A 16,984-nucleotide genomic window follows, 5' to 3' on the forward strand; every position below is an offset into this window, starting at 1 on the left:
TCAGCACTCGGAAGCTCAATCCCGAGGTAATACATCACATGGACAATAGATGACGCTACCAAAAAGCTAACGCTCGTTACTTCAACGTCTTCCAGACGGTGGTGGCCCATTTTTATGATGTTATTTACTTTATTACCCTATGAGTGTGTCTGAGGCACAACTGATCCGGTTGTGATTTTTCCTCTTGCTTTGTTAAATCCTGCACAAGCGCTGATGATTGTCGAACATCCATGCGCCTTACAGGTTGATTCTGTGTGCCCGACACTGTTTAATGTACCAATGGTGCAGTTAAGAATGGGTCAATTGCCTAGTCAAGCTGCTGGCAGCAGCAGCTTTTTGAGGCTGCTCCATCTTTGCACCCTGTAAAAAGGAAAATAAACGATCATTTGATTTGAGACTAGTTATCCCTGTGAAATAATATACAGGAGAGTATGGAGATAGTAACTATATAGTCTGCAGTCACACGCAACGTAAATTAACTAGAACGAAGGAAAACAATTTTTTTCAGGAGTAAAATTATGCGCACATTTAAACGTGAAGCCGGTTATCCTATGGCAAAGAGCACCGCGCTGCAGTCGCTGCACGCGGCGACTAACGGAGGTACTCGGTGATGCAAGATTTACGATAAAAATGCCAGTGGCACGTGCAGCGTTTAAAGTTCTTAGAACGTAAAGGAGAATTCAAAGTTGTGTGAAAGTACAACACAGCAGGGGAAATAAGAGGGAAACAAAGCGTGAAAAGTATGATTTCGCAGCTGTCCCGACTGAACCTTGTCCTGCATGGATGGATGGATACGGCTGAACACTTTAAATCGGGCGGTGGCTCAAGCCACCTAGCCATGACTTATGAAATTTTACTCTTCTTTTGATTTTAGCCACCAATCAGATAACCTTCGCTTGGTTACTTCTACCTGCTTAAAATCTACTTTCCCTTCACTGTCCTTAATCCCCAATGCCTTGGATAAATAAGCCCCGCTGCTTTCCACTGTAGGGTGAAGCCCTTTACAGAAAAGTATCAAGTGTTCAGCCGTTTCCTCCTCCTCTCCGCACGCAACGCACAACGTGTCTATCTCAAGGTACCTGGCTCTATATGTCTTAGTCCGCATAACTCCCGTCATGGGCTCAAACAACAAAGAGCTTCCCCTACAATTATCATAGATATTTTCTTTGGCAATTTCCTGCTTAAAAATCCTGTATGTTCCCAGTGCTGATTTGGTCAGCATCCGTGTTTTCCAGAAAGCTCTCTCTGTTTCTTTAACCTTTTTCTTAACTGATTACTGCTTATTTGCCCCCCTACTGCTGTCCAGATATTTGCTTGTCATTTTTCTAGTCCGCTTTCTCCAATTCGTATCAACATTCCTTATATACAGCTATCGGAAAACTTTCCTAGCCCATTGCTTTTCCCCCATTTTTCTCAATCGCTCCCCAAATGCTATTTTTCTGCTAGCTTCTCTACTCTCGAATGACGCCCATCCCATATCACCTTGTATCCCCTGATTTGGTGTATTGCCATGTGCTCCCAAAGCTAGCCTCCCTACACCACGTTGTTTAATTTCTAACCTTGCTTGAACATCTGGTCGCATTACCGAAAGTCAGGCTAGGAACCATCACCCTTTCCAGATCCCTCTTACCACTTCATACCTATTGTAATTCCACAGTGCCCTATTTTTAATGACAGCTGCATTCCTACTACCTTTATTCATTACATATTTTTCATGCTCTGTCAGATACTCAGCGCCGTTATTTATCCACACCCCGAGATATTTGGACTCATCCACTATTTCTAGCGTGAACTCCTGTATGTTATGCTCGCCGACCTCATCATTAAATATCATGACTGCAGATTTTTCCTTACTAAACTTGAAACTTAATCCATCTCCCTCTGTACCACATATGTCTATCAACTTCTGCAAATCTTCCTTGCTGTCAGCCATTAGCACTATATCATCAGCGTATATTAGTCCCGGTAATGACTGTTTAATAAATTCTCCTTGCTTGAAAAAAGAAAGATTGAAGCCTAGTCCACTCCTCTCTAGCTTGGTCTCCAACCTTTGCAGGTACAACATGAACAACAAATGGTAATGTTGAAGGTGCCACCTTGGGCCTAAAAAGAGATGCTGCTGAGGATCTTCATCACTGAAAACTACTCTTTGCCATTTAGTACGCTATGCTTAGTTTAGCGGGTGTTTGTCGCTAAATATGCGCCTCGCAGCTGATTAGTGTAAAATACAGCCCAGTGTTTAGGCGGAGCTCATAATGGAAATACGCTACCCGCTGAGGTCGCGTCGCAGACGGCTTCTGACAGACATATGATGCTGATGCAATCTTTTCCCTCGCTGTTTCTCTTGCGATTTTGAATCCTAGCTTAAAAAACAATTTGTGTCGGTCCGTTGAAGCCTTGCTTCACAACTCACTGTTTCTCTTGCGAGTTTGCATCGCAGCTGAAAAAACAATTAACGTCGGCCACTTGAATCCTTGCTTCACAGCTGCTGTGACGCAGCCGTCTGGCTGTCTTCAATGCGTCGACAATTTGGTTTTGTTCTGAAAGGGTCTATACACTATTGTTTTCCTGTCCACATTTGGAGCTTCTTAACTCCTCTTTATTTTTTTGTTGCAGAATACTCGTCATGAGCGCCGGGAAGATTTTGGAGGAAGGACGTGTGCAAGATCTCCTCCACGACACCAGCTCAGCGTTCTTTATGATGGCAAAGAGTGCTTCACTGTCAGAATTCCAAGAAGACTTTGCTGAGGAAAACACTGCGGCAGTAGATGTCACCAGACTTTGAAAATCGGTTGTTTTTCTTGGGACTGAGTGGCACATTCTAATTCCGAAGCTGTGACCAGTTGTAGGGAGCTAACAATTTGCACAAAAATAAAGATTGTCGTCTTTAAGTTCTTGGCATTCTCTGGGGAGAAAGCTGTCAATATTGTCACCGGCGAAAATACAGAGAACAAAGCTGTTCACTCGGGCGAGGTTTGCCAACACCGCCGCGCTCGTTCTGGACAAAGAAGACGTTCGGCCACGCGCTCGGGAACACAGTTCGACCTCCAGGTGGCGCCGGCAGAAGGTCAGCAGCGTGGCATTGCCCCTCCCATCTAAGAGGCATCGACTCGATGCCGCACGCGAGGGGAAGAAAAAAAAAATAAGGCGAAAGGTAACGGCGGGGTTGGGTCCGGGGCTAACGGGAATAAAACGGCTTCATTCGCGCCACGTGGACGACCTCGGACGTCGGGTGTCGAGAGGACCGGACAGTTCCTTGAGGGAGCACCTCGTAGGTCACCGCGCTGAGGCGGCGTAACACCTGGTACGGACCAAAGTAACGGCGAAGAAGCTTCTCGGAGCGCCCTCGCAAACGGATTGGGCTCCACACCCAGACTTGGTCACCGGGTGTGTAAATCACCTCCCTGCGGCGGAGGTTGTAACGCTCGGCGTCGCGTTGTTGTTGGCACCGGATTCGCTGTCGAGCAACTTGGCGAGCAACTTCGGCGTCACGGACAAATTGGTCGGCATCCACGACAGAAGAGGGAGTAGGATCCGGAAGAAGCATGGCGTCCAGCATGGTCAAGGCTTCGCGACCGTGCACCAAATGGAAAGGAGTGAAGCGCGTCGTTTCGTGAAGCGCAGTGTTGTACGCGAACGTTATGTAAGGAAGTATCCGGTCCCAGTTCGCGTGGTCATCGTCGACATACATAGAAAGCATATCGGCAATTGTCTTGTTAAGCCGCTCAGTCAGTCCGTTGGTTTGCGGATGGTAAGCTGTTGTCTTTCGATGACTGGTGCCACTGAGTCGAAGTACCTCGTTCGTAAGTGCCGACGTAAACGGGGTTCCCCTGTCAGTTAATACGACCGTTGGAGCTCCGTGACGAAGCACAATGTTATGAATGAAAAAACTTGCGACTTCGGCGGCGGTACCACGGGGAAGAGCCTTGGTCTCACAGTAGCGGCTGAGATAGTCAGTGGCAACAGCAATGTACCGGTTACCCATGGAAGACGCCGGAAACGGACCGAGTAAGTCCATGCCGACCTGTTGAAATGGGAGGCGCGGGGGATCGATAGGCTGCAGGAGCCCGGCTGGTTTAGTCGGTGGCGTCTTCCGGCGCTGACATTCTCGGCAGGTTCGGACGTAACGGCGGACAACCGCAGCAAGCTTGGGCCAGTAGTACTTGGTGCGTATGCGCGCCAACGTGCGGGAAAACCCGAAATGGCCCGAAGAAAGGTCGTCGTGGCACGCGCGCAGAACTTCGTCACGAAGCGCAGCTGGCACTGCAAGCAGATAGACAGTGTCCTTTGGGCCGTAGTTCTTTTTGTAGAGTACCCCATCGCGCAGGCAAAACGATGACAGTCCGCGCTTGAAGAGCCGAGGTGGAGATGGGGCGATTCCTTCAAGGTATTTTATGAGGGGCAGCAGGTCAGAATTGGCCCTTTGTTGTTGGGCAAGGGTGGACGTGGTGAGAGCACCAAGAAAAGCGGAATCGTCGTCGGACTCGTCAGTGGGGCACAGGATTGGGGCGCGGGATAGACAGTCAGCATCGCTGTGTTTCTGGCCAGACTTGTGCACGATGGTGACATCAAATTCTTGTAACCGAAGACTCCATCGAGCAAGCCGCCCCGAGGGATCCTTCAGGTTCGCCAACCAACAGAGTGAATGGTGGTCGCCCACGACCCGAAACGGGCGGCCATACAAGTACGGACGAAATTTCGTAACGGCCCACAGCACAGCTAGACATTCCTTTTCCGTTGTGGAATAATTGACTTCTGAACGGGACAAAGTGCGACTGGCGTAAGCAATCACGCGTTCTAGACCATCCTGCCGCTGAACAATGACCGCGCCGAGGCCAACGTTACTAGCATCAGTGTGCAGTTCAGTGTCGGCCTCTTCGTCGAAGTGGCCAAGCACAGGCGTACACTGCAGACGGGACTTGAGTTCTGTGAAGGCGCTGTCCTGGTCTTGGCCCCAGATGAAGGGTTCAGAATCCTTCGTCAGGCGGGTCAAAGGCTCTGCTAGCCGGGAGAAATTGGGAACAAACCGGCGATAGTACGCGCAGAGGCCCAAGAGACGACGCAGGCTCCGTTTGTCTGTTGGCTTAGGGAAGGCAGCTACGGCGGCCGTCTTTTCGGGATCTGGACTAACACCTCGTGCGCTGACAATGTGACCAAGAAACTTCAGCTCTTGAAATGCAAAGTGACATTTCTCTGGCTTGAGAGAGAGACCAGCGGAACGTATGGCCTCGAAAACAGCACGCAAGCGTTTCAGGTGCTCATCAAACGTGTCAGAGAAGATCACGACATCGTCAAGATATACGAGGCATGTCTGCCACTTCAGACCGGACAGCACGGTGTCCATCATTCGTTGGAACGTGGCAGGGGCCGAGCACAAGCCAAAAGGGAGTACCTTAAACTCGTATAAACCGTCAGGCGTAATAAAGGCGGTCTTCTCTCGGTCGCGTTCGTCGACCTCTATTTTCCAATACCCACTGCGGAGGTCAAGGGATGAAAAGAAGGTGGCATGGCGCAGGCGGTCTAGGGAATCATCAATGCGGGGCAGAGGGTACACATCTTTTTTCGTGACGGTATTCAGGCGCCTGTAATCGACGCAGAACCTGAGGGTGCCATCTTTTTTCGTGACGAGAACAACAGGCGATGCCCAGAGGCTCGTGGAAGGTTGGATGACGTCGTCCTGGAGCATCTGTGTAACTTGGCGGCGGATGGCATCGCGTTCTTTGGAAGACACGCGATAAGGGCGCTGGCAAATTGGTCTTTGGTCGTCAGCAACGACAATTCAATGCTTGGTAAGCGGCGTCTGTCGGACCTTGGAAGTTTCCGCAAAACAGTCGCGGAAGGAATAGATTAGGCTTTGCACGCAGTTTTTCTGACTGGCCGAGAGGTGCGGGTTCACGTCAGTCGGAATGGCTGTAGCCGTCGCGTCGGCGAGGTCTGACGTGGTGGATAAAGAGCACTGCCTCGTACACTCTCCAAGCTCGTCAAAATAAGCGACGACTTCTGACTTCGTCAAATGTTGCGGTTCACGAGTAAAGTTCGTGACTAAGATTTCGGTACGACCATTGGCAAGGTCTACTAGGCCTCGGGCGACACAAACTTGCCGAGCGAGTAGCAGGGACATGTTCGCTTCAGCAATGCCAAGAGCGCCGCTGCTGTCAGTACACTCGACTGTGACGAACTTGCTGGCTCGCGGAGGGATTGTTATGTGGTCGTCACATATGCGCAACATTACTTTACAGGGCTCGGTGGTTGTGTTAACGGCTCGCTGGGCGGAAAAAGATACCATGAGTTCCTGAAGGTTTATGATCGCACCATACTCGTGAAGGAAATCCATGCTCAGTATGAGGTCCTTTGAACAGTCAGCTAACACGGCAAAGGAGCCGGTGAAAGTAAGACCACGGATTTGGATGCGGCAAGTGCAGACGCCGATTGGTGTCACGACATGGCCACCGGCAGTGCGGATCACGGGTCCACACCAAGGCGTCAGAACCTTACGGAGTGTCATGGCTAGCTCCCTGCTCATCACAGAAAAACCAGCGCCGGTATCGACGAGTGCGGTCAGTTCATAACTGTCGACGGTTACTAAAATTTCAGCGGAAACTAATCGTTCGCCGCACGTCGGTGAGGTCGTCGGATCGGGTCGTTGACGCTCGGGCCGTCGCGTCCAATCGTCGGGTGGAGGCTGTTGACTTCGTGCAGCGGCGGCGGCCCTACCCCCGGAGGACGCCGTCTTCAGTTTTCCCGCCGAGGGGACGTGCCTCCGAACTGACCGGAGGTTGAGGGCCGACTGGGCGTAGCAAAGCGCCTCGGGGATGGCGATCGCGACTGTCGCCGCTGTGAGGTCGGGGGCGGCACTTGAGAGTTCAGGTACTCCTCTATGTCCCGCGGTCTTTCACCATAGCGCGGTCGAGGCGCGTCCGGTGGGAATCCTCTCAGACCCATCAGCCGGTACGGGCGATTCCGCAGAACATGGCCGGGCTCCCCGCAGTGGTAGCAGAGCGGACGATCGTTGGACGTTCGCCACACGTACGCTTTGCGGAATGGAGGGCACGGGTCCTGCTGCTGCTCGATGGGACGCACGTAACGATGGGGTGGTGGTTGTTCGGCAACGGGGCGAAACGCTTGCGGCGCCGAGGCAGGTCGGCGCAGGGCATCGCTGTAGGACATTACGTGCGGCTCCGAAAGGGGTGCTGGGGGTGGCTGCACCGCTCGCCGGATTTCGTCACGGAGAACATCGCCTGTCGAAGGTACGCTTTCTGACGGAGCACTCAAGTGGAGGTGTCGCAGTTCTTCGCGGACAATGCTCCGCACAAGCGCTCGCAGCGCCTCATCCCCGGGGCCTGGCAAGGACGTGCAGTACTGAGCGGCCGCTACATTTGCCTGACGGCCGTATTGGGCACTCCGTTCCTGCAAGGAACGTTCTATGGTCGTCGCCTCCTTGGCAATGGCGGCGACAGTTCTCGGAGGGTCGCGCATGAGGCCAGCGAACAGCTGCTCCTTTACCCCACGCATAAGGTGCCTCACCTTTGTAGCTTCGGGCATGGCTGGGTCGGCCCGATTGAAGAGGCGGGTCATGTCCTCAATAAACATGGCCACGCTCTCGTTGGACTGCTGTGACCTGGAGCGAAGGGCAAGTTCGGCATTCTCCTTTCGCTCGCTCGAACTGAACGTGGCGAGCACCTCGCGGCGAAAAGCTGCCCAGTTAGAGAAGGACGCCTCGTGGTTCTCGAACCACGTTTTCGCCGAGTCTTGCAGTGCGAAGTATACGTTCAGCAGCTTTCGCTCGTCGTCCCATTGGTTGAACGCGGCCACACGGTCAAAACCGGCCAACCAATCTACTACATCCTCGAACCGGTCGCCGTGGAAGGATGGTGGCGACCGAGGTGCAAGAAAGACGAACGGCGGGGCACTGCCGAAGGACTGACCTGTCTGGCTGCCAGTGGCGGAAGTCATGGCCCGAGCAGGAATCGTGAGTGGCTCAAATTCGGGTTGCAGGCCTCGCAGGCGACGGCTCGCTTCGTGGACAGGTGTGGCGTCTGCTCGTCGGGGAGAAGCGTCAGGGCTATCGTCCCGGTCAGCGTACATGGGATGATACCCAGCACGGCTCCACCAAAAATGTCGCCGGCGAAAATACAGAGAACAAAGCTGTTCACTCGGGCGAGGTTTGCCAACACCGCCGCGCTCGTTCTGGACAAAGAAGACGTTCGGCCACGCGCTCGGGAACACAGTTCGACCTCCAGGTGGCGCCGGCAGAAAGTCAGCAGCGTGGCAATATTACGTAATAAATGAACGCGTCAAGTGGTGCAGGAAGTATTTTGCCAGCATTCAAGCAGCAATGCATGCAGTTAATAAAAATATCTTGTTTCCTAATTCACGCTGGTAAAGTCGACTTAAAAGAGAAGGGTTCAGCAAATGAAAAAAATTATGAGGAGAGGGCCTTACGGTCTTGTTAATGCCAAATTTGCGCAAACGTTTTCGTTCCGGTCAAAATTTTACAACTAGTCCAGCAACGTAATCTGCCGTTCCAGGGTTTCTCCCACAACATCTAGCGCTTAAACACTCCGCAGCCACCATTCGTTGCACTGAACGCAGCAAGTGGACGGCAGCGAGTCAAAAGAAGGCACGTTTGTGCGATCAATCAGTATGTGCCAGAGTGCCCCTATCTGTCCAAAAAGTGGACGATGATATTCATGTAGCAAATTCGATGCGCGCAGGTGTTCCATTATAAACTGTATTGTTTACGGTCTAAACCGTCGTCATCCTTTCGCCATACAATTTCCCAGCTGCTGTACCGGCCATTGCAATGTGCCATTCACTGAAGTCTTACAGCAAGACCTATTACACGCACGTCTCCCGACAACCTACGCGCGCATTCGCTCTGCTACCACGTCTGCATCCCCTGAACGTGCCTCGCCATACTTTTCTCATTTTCGCGTGGGGCGCGCTTTCATTCGGGGTCACGCGACCGCCAACTGCTTTACTTTGATACCCGTGTTTCAAGCAACATCCGTCGACATATGCGCTCCGAAACGCCACCCAGGCACCGGTTGCAGCCAGGCGTCAGCGCCCCCAAGCATTCTGCGGCTTGGACGCGATGGGGAGACGCCCGAAAAAGTCTCAAAGTCTGTGCCCACATATTTCATTAGTATAAGTGGACTATTTCTACATCGTGCAGTGTGAATATGGACACAAAGATATCAGTGTCACATGTCCATGCAGATGACGCTTCACGCTTGATTCATAGCACATTTTGGGGCACGAGCATCACAGCCCTGCCGGAACCAAAGGGAACGGGTGTCTGAGCTGTACTTATATAAGAAAAGCAAAAGAACTGTAACGCAACCAAGACGAATGCAAGAAAGGGGCACACAGGACTAGCGCTTGTCCTGTGTGCCCCTTTCTTGCGTTCGTCTTGGTTGCGCTACAGTTCTTTTGTTACAACATGCACCATCTAGCCCAACAAAAGGTTCATCTAAACTATAAGGGAAGGTGCACTAGCAGCCTTACTGTGGGTGAATGGGGAGATCTAAACAGTTAAAATTGTCAAGCTAGCTCTCGCTCACTTTTGAGATTTACAAGCCAAGTGTAAGCGCTGTAAGTTCAATGTTGGAAGCAAATATTGGCGAAGCACTGCTCAGTTTCCCGTGGTCACTTTCCTGAGGCCGATGCCGGCTCACTTGAGGAGACAAATCACGAACCACTGGCGTAGAGCTAAGTCGTCATTTTTATAATGGCGCCTCCTATGACACTTCTGCTGCGGCCTTCCAACCACTACTGTCACGCTCAGTTGGCAGTCAGCTAAACAAGAAACAGCTAATGCTGTATTTTTAAGCATTCATTGCGTGCCCTTGAGTGGACAGTTATGGCTTTGACAACAAAACCAAAGAATGACTTCGTTCGCTAGCTGTCAAGATTTACCTTGAAAGCCGCACCTAGCAATTGTTTAGAGATGAAAGTGCGGATGGACAAATGAGTGGTTAGAAAATATTGTATACCGTATGTGATGTGTCGTAAGCTAGAAGGAATTGGTACCAGACCAGGAATGTTCGCCTTCGTTATTTCACCTTCGTTATTTGTATTCGTGCTCACAGACGCCCATAAAGCTGACTGCTACCGTTTTTGGATTCGTTAATGTCTTTTAGCCAATGGTGTGGGAAGTTTGGCGGATATAAAAAAAACGACTTATTTGCCGCTTAGCTGTCTGGGTGCCTGAAAGGCTTTACTGCAATAGGAGCTGCACAGCCCGAATAGTTCTCCATAATGCGAGTAATGAAAGTGCAATGAGGAAAGGTGTTAGGCATGGAGGCACGTTCTTGCCAATGCTTTTCACCGCATGTTTTCAGGAGCAGAGGCGCGGATTGGGGAAGTTTGGGATAAGAGTTAATGGAGCATAACTTACTTATTTGCGATTCGCTGACGACATTGCACTGATAAGCCACTCAGGATATGAGCTGCACAGCGTGAACAAAAAAGTCAGAGCAGAACGATGGGTCCAAAAATTATTGGTTTGGTTTTATGCCGTTTTAAATCCTAAAGAGACTCAGGTTATGAGGTACGCCGCAGTGAAGGGCTCCGGAAATTTCGATCACCTGGGATTCTTTAACGTGCGCTGACAATGCACAGTACACGGGCCTGTAGAATTTCGTCTCCACCGACTTGCGACCGCCCAGTCAGGATTGAACCCGAGGTTTTCTTGTAAGTAGCCGAATGCCACTGCCACTAAGGCAGCGCGGCGGCTTCCAAAAGTTAATATGTATAAAACCAAAGTAAAGCTCTACAGTCTCGGAAGGGAACAGGAGTTTACAGTTGGTAGCTAGATGCTGGAAGTGGTAAGTGGTCCACTTAAACTATCCCGATCACGAGAGTGAAATAACTAGAATAAGAATTCGGTGGAACATATTTGCCATGTTTCCTCTGTTCATGAATGGCAGTTTACCAGTAAACAAAAATATAATGGCTGTATCTTACTGGTACTCACCTATGGGGAAGAAACGTGGATTATAACGAAAAGGGTTCAGCGTTCAACCTAACATAGGGACAACGCAGTGAGCTGTCGAAAGGAAAACTTTGGGTGTGACGTTGAGAGACAGGAAGAGGGCAGTGGGTCAACGAAGTAACGTGGGTTATTGACAACCTGGTGACAACTTTCCTCAGTGAAATTCAACTCTTTCCAGCGTCCGTATTGTCTACCCCTACTTGTTGTTGTCGCTTTCTTTCCGCTGGGCCACTGCCATGCTTTGGCAGGTGCTTCCACCGGTGGGACTTGTTCAACCCAGGTTGCACTTCCCGAGCCACCTCTCGCGAAATGGGAGAGGCTTTTGCCCTGCAGTGGGTGTGGTCAGGCTGATGATGATGGTGATGGCAACTGTGGTCAGTTTGCTCATATTCTGATGGGCAGGTTACGATGACGCCTCATAGTCACGTGGGCTGAGTGGCCCTTCTAGGTTGCCTCTCCGGGTATTTTTAGAGCGGAAGCTCTTATCCTCCCAATGCAAAACCTCAAGGTCATGTCGCTACGAAATATGACCTTCAAGCGGTGGAGAGGGCGGGGTGATTCGAAAAGACCTAAACAAAAATGACCTATCAGGAACTTGTCCTACCAAAACAGGTGAAGCTAGAGCATCGTAACTGTGCAACTGTTTTGCACCTCAATGCGCGTTCAGTGGGCAACAAACAAGATGGAATTGTTCTGTTATTGCAACAGTTCTCTTTCGAATTAATTTACGGTTTTTATGCTCACTGAAACGTGGTATCAAGCAGGCTGCAGGATGCTGCAGCTTCCCGGTTACGATCTCTTCTTCCTTAACAGACCTAACAAACGCGGCGGCGGTGTTGCTATCTATACACTTGCGTTCAAAAGGTGACAAATCCGGCCTAATCTTAGTGAAGTTACAAATGATTATGAAGTGTTAACATCGGAAAATCGAAACCAGCTGATTTCTGTAGTATACAGCCCCCCAAATGGCAACATGAAAAACTTTACAGATTTTTTTGACCAGATTCTAGAATATGCATCATTGAATAAATGTTCGCTTTTGTGCAGTGGGGATTTTAATATTAATATTCTTGACCACAACGCTACTGTACGTGATTTCAAAACGAGACTTCTTTCCTGTGGGTTTGTCAACTTAATAGAAACAGCAACACGTGTCACATGCACGACTGTGTCGGCACTTGATTTAATAGTTACGAATATTGAAACCAATGTACTCTCTTGCGGTACAATTGCTTCTGATGTGAGTGATCACTGCCCGGTGTTTGTCGTCTTTCAAAATAAGCGTGATCAGCGGAACAATGTGAACGAGAGCATTATTGTACAGCGTATCACATATGCCCCATTGGGAGCATTTAAGCATGATATCACGAACTTCGACTGGTCATGAGTGCTGCAAAAAACGGATGCTAGTGATGCGTGCGACTTATTTCTTCACCATTTTATTCGTCTTTATTTGAAGCACTTTCCGCTCGAAAAGTACACCCCTTCCAAAAAGATAAGAAAACCATGGATTACACGAGAACTGTTCAAAATGATTAAGGACAAAAATTGTTTGTATCAGCTGTTCCTTCGAACACGTGTAGAAGATGCACTTCTTTCCTTTAAAAAGTTAAGAAAGCGATTAAACTCGGAGCTACGGAAAGCAAAAAATTCATATTATCTGCACCTTTTTTCGACCGTCAGTTCAAAAAGACCTGATATTGCTTGGAAAGCTTTAAAAGATGTCCTAGGTCACCGTGCCAATAACTATGTTGCAAAATATATGCTATTAAAAGGCAAGAAAATAAAAGGAACAGCACTCGCGAATATTTTAACGGGCATTTTCTCACTAACATTTTTTTATCTCAAGATACAACAGACACTAATATCGCCGGTTACCCTAGTCAGGTTAGCGAGACTATATTTTTTGAGCCCACTGATAAAAATGAGATTTATAACGTGTACATGACAATGAGTAACAGCAAAGCCTTAGATATCAATACCATGCAGATGAAACCATTGAAGCATGTCTTACCTACAATTTGTCCCTTGCTTTCTCACATCTATAATCTTGCACTCGAGTGCGGGGTTTTCCCCAACGGAATGAAAACGGCCAAAGTGTCTGTAATTTATAAAAGGGGCGACCGAAATGTACCAGCAAATTATAGGCCCATTTCAGTACTCCATGTGTTTTCCAAGGGACTGGAAAAAGTTATTTCCTCAAGAATGACTAAGTTTTCTGACAAACATAGGGTAATAACTGAGTCACAATTTGGTTTCAGAACTGGTAAATCCACAGAAACAGCCTTAATAACAATGAAAGAAATTATTTTGACTAATATTAATGAGAACTTGTATACGATGTCTATTTCTTGATATCAGTGAGGCGTTTGATTGCTTAAATTATAGGAATCTTGCTAACAAACTTCAAATGTACGGCATCCGTGGTAAACCACTCAGTTTGCTTAAAAGCTACCTCCAAAACAGAAGCACGTCGGTCTCAGTAGATAATGAACTTTCTTCCCTTTTGCCTATCAGTTGTGGTGTCCCACAAGGGAGCATACTGGGACCGCTTTTGTTTAATGCATACATAAATGATATTGTTGGCATAGATCCTTCCATTGATTTCGTAATATACGCAGATGATAGTGCAATACTTATTTCAGGCCCTAACCTAAACGATTTAGTTGTAAAATGTAATTATATACTCGATACATTATCTAGGTAATCAATGATGAATAAATTAAAGATAAACCCTAAAAATCCAAGGCTATAATATTTCGCGCAAGAAACAAACCGACAACACCGAATTGCATGCTATACTTTTAAAATCAACAAATAGAAATTGTTGAAGAGCACAAAATCCTTGGAGTCTATTTTTCGTGTCATTTAAACTGGGATGCCCACGTCGAACACCTCTGCAAAAAACTCTCATCAGTCTGCGGAGCCCTTTGGCGATGCCTTGAAACTTTACCGTTAAAATGTAAATTAAAAATTTATTATGCTTTATTTTTCTCTCACCTTAACTACTGTAGCTTAGTATGGGCCACAATGACTAAAAATAACATCAATAATCTTCTGGTGTTGCAAAAGAAAATTGTTCTAATAATCGCCGATATAGATATCATGAGTACTACGAAATACGCCTTGCCAGCTCATAACATTGTTCGCTTTGATCTTTTGTATAATTTTAAGTTATTGCAAAAAATGTATTTTTCCACAGCATCTGTCGTCGGTTTTTATTCCACCTTAGCATATTTAGACACGCGTGGTGCTAACATACATACAAGAAGTACGAGCTCATGGAACATACCCCGCTTTCGCACCGACTATAAATTACAAATGTTGTCTTATAACCTGCCCCATGTTTAAAACACTTATGAACATACAACGGGATATACAAAAGCTGAGCTGCGGAAATATTTTGTTCAAGTACCATTTTATGCCTCCACTTGTTGATTGTTGAAAATTTCGCTTTCGCACGGAATATAAATTACAAATGTTAGCTTATAATCTGCCCCATGTTTTAAACACTTATCAGCATACAACGGGATATACAAAAGCTGAGCTGCGGAAATATTTTGTTCAAGTACCATTTTATGCCTCCACTTGTTGATTGTTGAAAATTTCGCTTTCGCACGGAATATAAATTACAAATGTTGTCTTATAATCTGCCCCATGTTTTAAACACTTATCAGCATACAACGGGATATACAAAAGCTGAGCTGCGGAAATATTTTGTTCAAATACCATTCTATGCCTCCACTTGTTGATTGTTGAAAGTTTTGCTTGAGTGTTAATGTTTTCAATGTTTTTTTTTCAACATATGTATGGCCATTTTAGTGTTCTAACTTTTTTCAAAACATTATTCGAGTCAGTGTATATATGTGTCGAGTGTTTTTCTTGAAATATTATACTACTGTATGTGTGACTAGTTTTGAAAATTTCTTGTACCGTTCGTGTGCTACTGCTTGTAGGGGTTTCCTGGACCCAGTAAAGCTGCCCATGCAGCTTTTAGCCAGGAAACCCTCCAGTTGAAACTGGAAATAAACTTATCTGTATCTGTATCTGTGACGTTATACCAAGTGACGCTCTCGGCTCGGCGGCAGCGCGCGGAGCCGGCAACGTTCGCTTGCTTTCGCAACTGCGTTAAACAACATAATTCACCGCTCACCACGCAGTTGCGCTGAACCTCGCTGTGAATACGGATAACCTGAAACCCAACTCACAGGCCTCGTGTGTGGAAAAGCTCACCGAGACGAAGGTACGGGATCCCCTCTCACCTTATACGGTGGGTAAGAGCCTCTATGCAGACACTATGTTAGGGTTCCGCCCGCACATGTCTGCACAGGATATCCTCCTCCAGCAACAAAGGGATATAATACGACCCACAGCCATGCAACACAATGACAAGGCCATCCTCGCCCTCTATCTTAAAGGGACACTGAGGAGAACTCTATCAATCTTTTTTTTTGTTAGCAAAATCTGGTAGTTCTGCATTTCATGGCTTTGTTGCCGTTTGCTCGGGCGCGAAAGATGCATTTATTTCAAAGAAATTTGGATTCGAAGTTGAAAAAGTTTTTCCCGCCGCACTTATTCAGACTCAGGGAACTCTTATGACGTCACGGCAACTCTTATGACGTCACAGAACGAAGTGACGTGAAACGTGACGTAAACGCAGACTCCGTGATTTCTGACGGCTAGCGGTGCGGTGCGCAACCTTCCTTTGCCAGCCTCAGAGATTCGTGGCTTCCATGAAGTAAGGAAATTCCTCCAAGGTGGCGCCTCTTGTCCTAGGAAGTCATCACGCTTGTACTTGCGAGATTGTCCTGTGGCGGCGATACCTGTATTTTGGTTCTTGCTATTTTCTACATTACAAGAGCTTTGTTTTCAGGAAGAGTGGCGTTTTTGGGAGCAGGAGTTGCTATTCTATCGATACAAGTCAACTTCAATTTCTCCTCAGTGTCCCTTTAAGGGGGACTTTGACAATGTTGAGCACAGTAGTATGCTGTCTAGTCTGAACACCACCGACTGCGGGGCGAAAAGCTTCGCCTAGAGACTTTCTCTCTGCGCGCCAGGCACTCCTCCGGATCTAGGACAAGGAATACGGCTCCTACACTGTGAGGATGTGTGGCACACCACAGGCGGCGGTGTTGTCGCTGCTCCTTTTCAACATCTCCATGATGTACCTTCCTGGCCAACTGGCTCAGCTGCAGGGTATAAAGCGCGCGCTCTACGCAGAGGATATTGCAGTCTGGACCACCGAGGGGCGCCTAAGCGAGGTGGAGGACTGCCTTCAGCAGGCCGCCGCCATAGTCAATGTTTAAGTGGCTGAATGCGGTCTCCACGTGTCTACACGTGTGGTCTCCACGTGCCTACACATCTCTCTATCTCTCTGGTGGTCCCATCAGAGAAGTGGCAGAGCTCCGGATCCTGGGTCTGTTAATCAATAACAGGCTTAGGCCGGGCTCTACTATATCAAAACTTAAGCGTTCTGGCGAACAGGTACGGCGCATGATCCATCGCGTTTCCAACAAGCGCGGTGGTTGGCGGGGCAGGGACGCGCTACGGCTCGCCCATGCCTTCGTGACCAGTCGGATCCTCTACGCCGCGCCATACCTTCGCACCAGCAAACAGGAAGACGAGTGCATTGACTCCATCATCTGCAAGGCGACAAGGCGAGCACTGGTCCTCCCGGTGGCTACCTCCAACGCCAAACTGAAGGTGTTGGAGGTGCTAAACTCCTATCAGCAACTGCGGGAAGCCCACCTCGTGAACCAATATGCGTGGCTCTCACAGACGGCTCCTGGACGCCGCCTGCTAGACCACTTGCACATCCAACGCATATGCATACCAGACAGGACAGATAATATTCCGGTGCTGTGGCGCCATCTGATCTGGGTCGCTCCGCTCCCGCGTAACATGGGCACGACTTGACACAAAGGCAGAAGACAAGCATGGGCTGGCGCGCTTGAGAGGCAATCTGGATCTAAAACGGGTGTGTACTAT

General features: G+C 48.5%; 1 protein-coding gene across 7 annotated transcripts in view; it reads left to right on the plus strand.

The window, feature by feature from the left end:
* The window catches only part of LOC144107794 (multidrug resistance-associated protein 1-like), a 592,391-nt gene extending 589,502 nt beyond the window's left edge, over positions 1–2,889 (plus strand). For 5 of the 7 annotated variants that reach the window (XM_077640975.1, XM_077640976.1, XM_077640977.1 and 2 more), the window contains one exon: positions 2,617–2,889. In XM_077640975.1, the coding sequence (XP_077497101.1) occupies positions 2,617–2,785 (169 nt within the window). In that variant the 3' untranslated portion in view covers positions 2,786–2,889. The remainder of the gene's footprint in view (positions 1–2,616) is intronic. The other 2 variants (XM_077640979.1, XM_077640978.1) reach the window with 1 other exon arrangement.
* Positions 2,890–16,984: the final 14,095 nt, after the last annotated feature.

The sequence above is a fragment of the Amblyomma americanum genome, chromosome 10, assembly GCF_052857255.1.
Source record: "Amblyomma americanum isolate KBUSLIRL-KWMA chromosome 10, ASM5285725v1, whole genome shotgun sequence".
Lineage (NCBI taxonomy): Eukaryota > Metazoa > Arthropoda > Arachnida > Ixodida > Ixodidae > Amblyomma > Amblyomma americanum.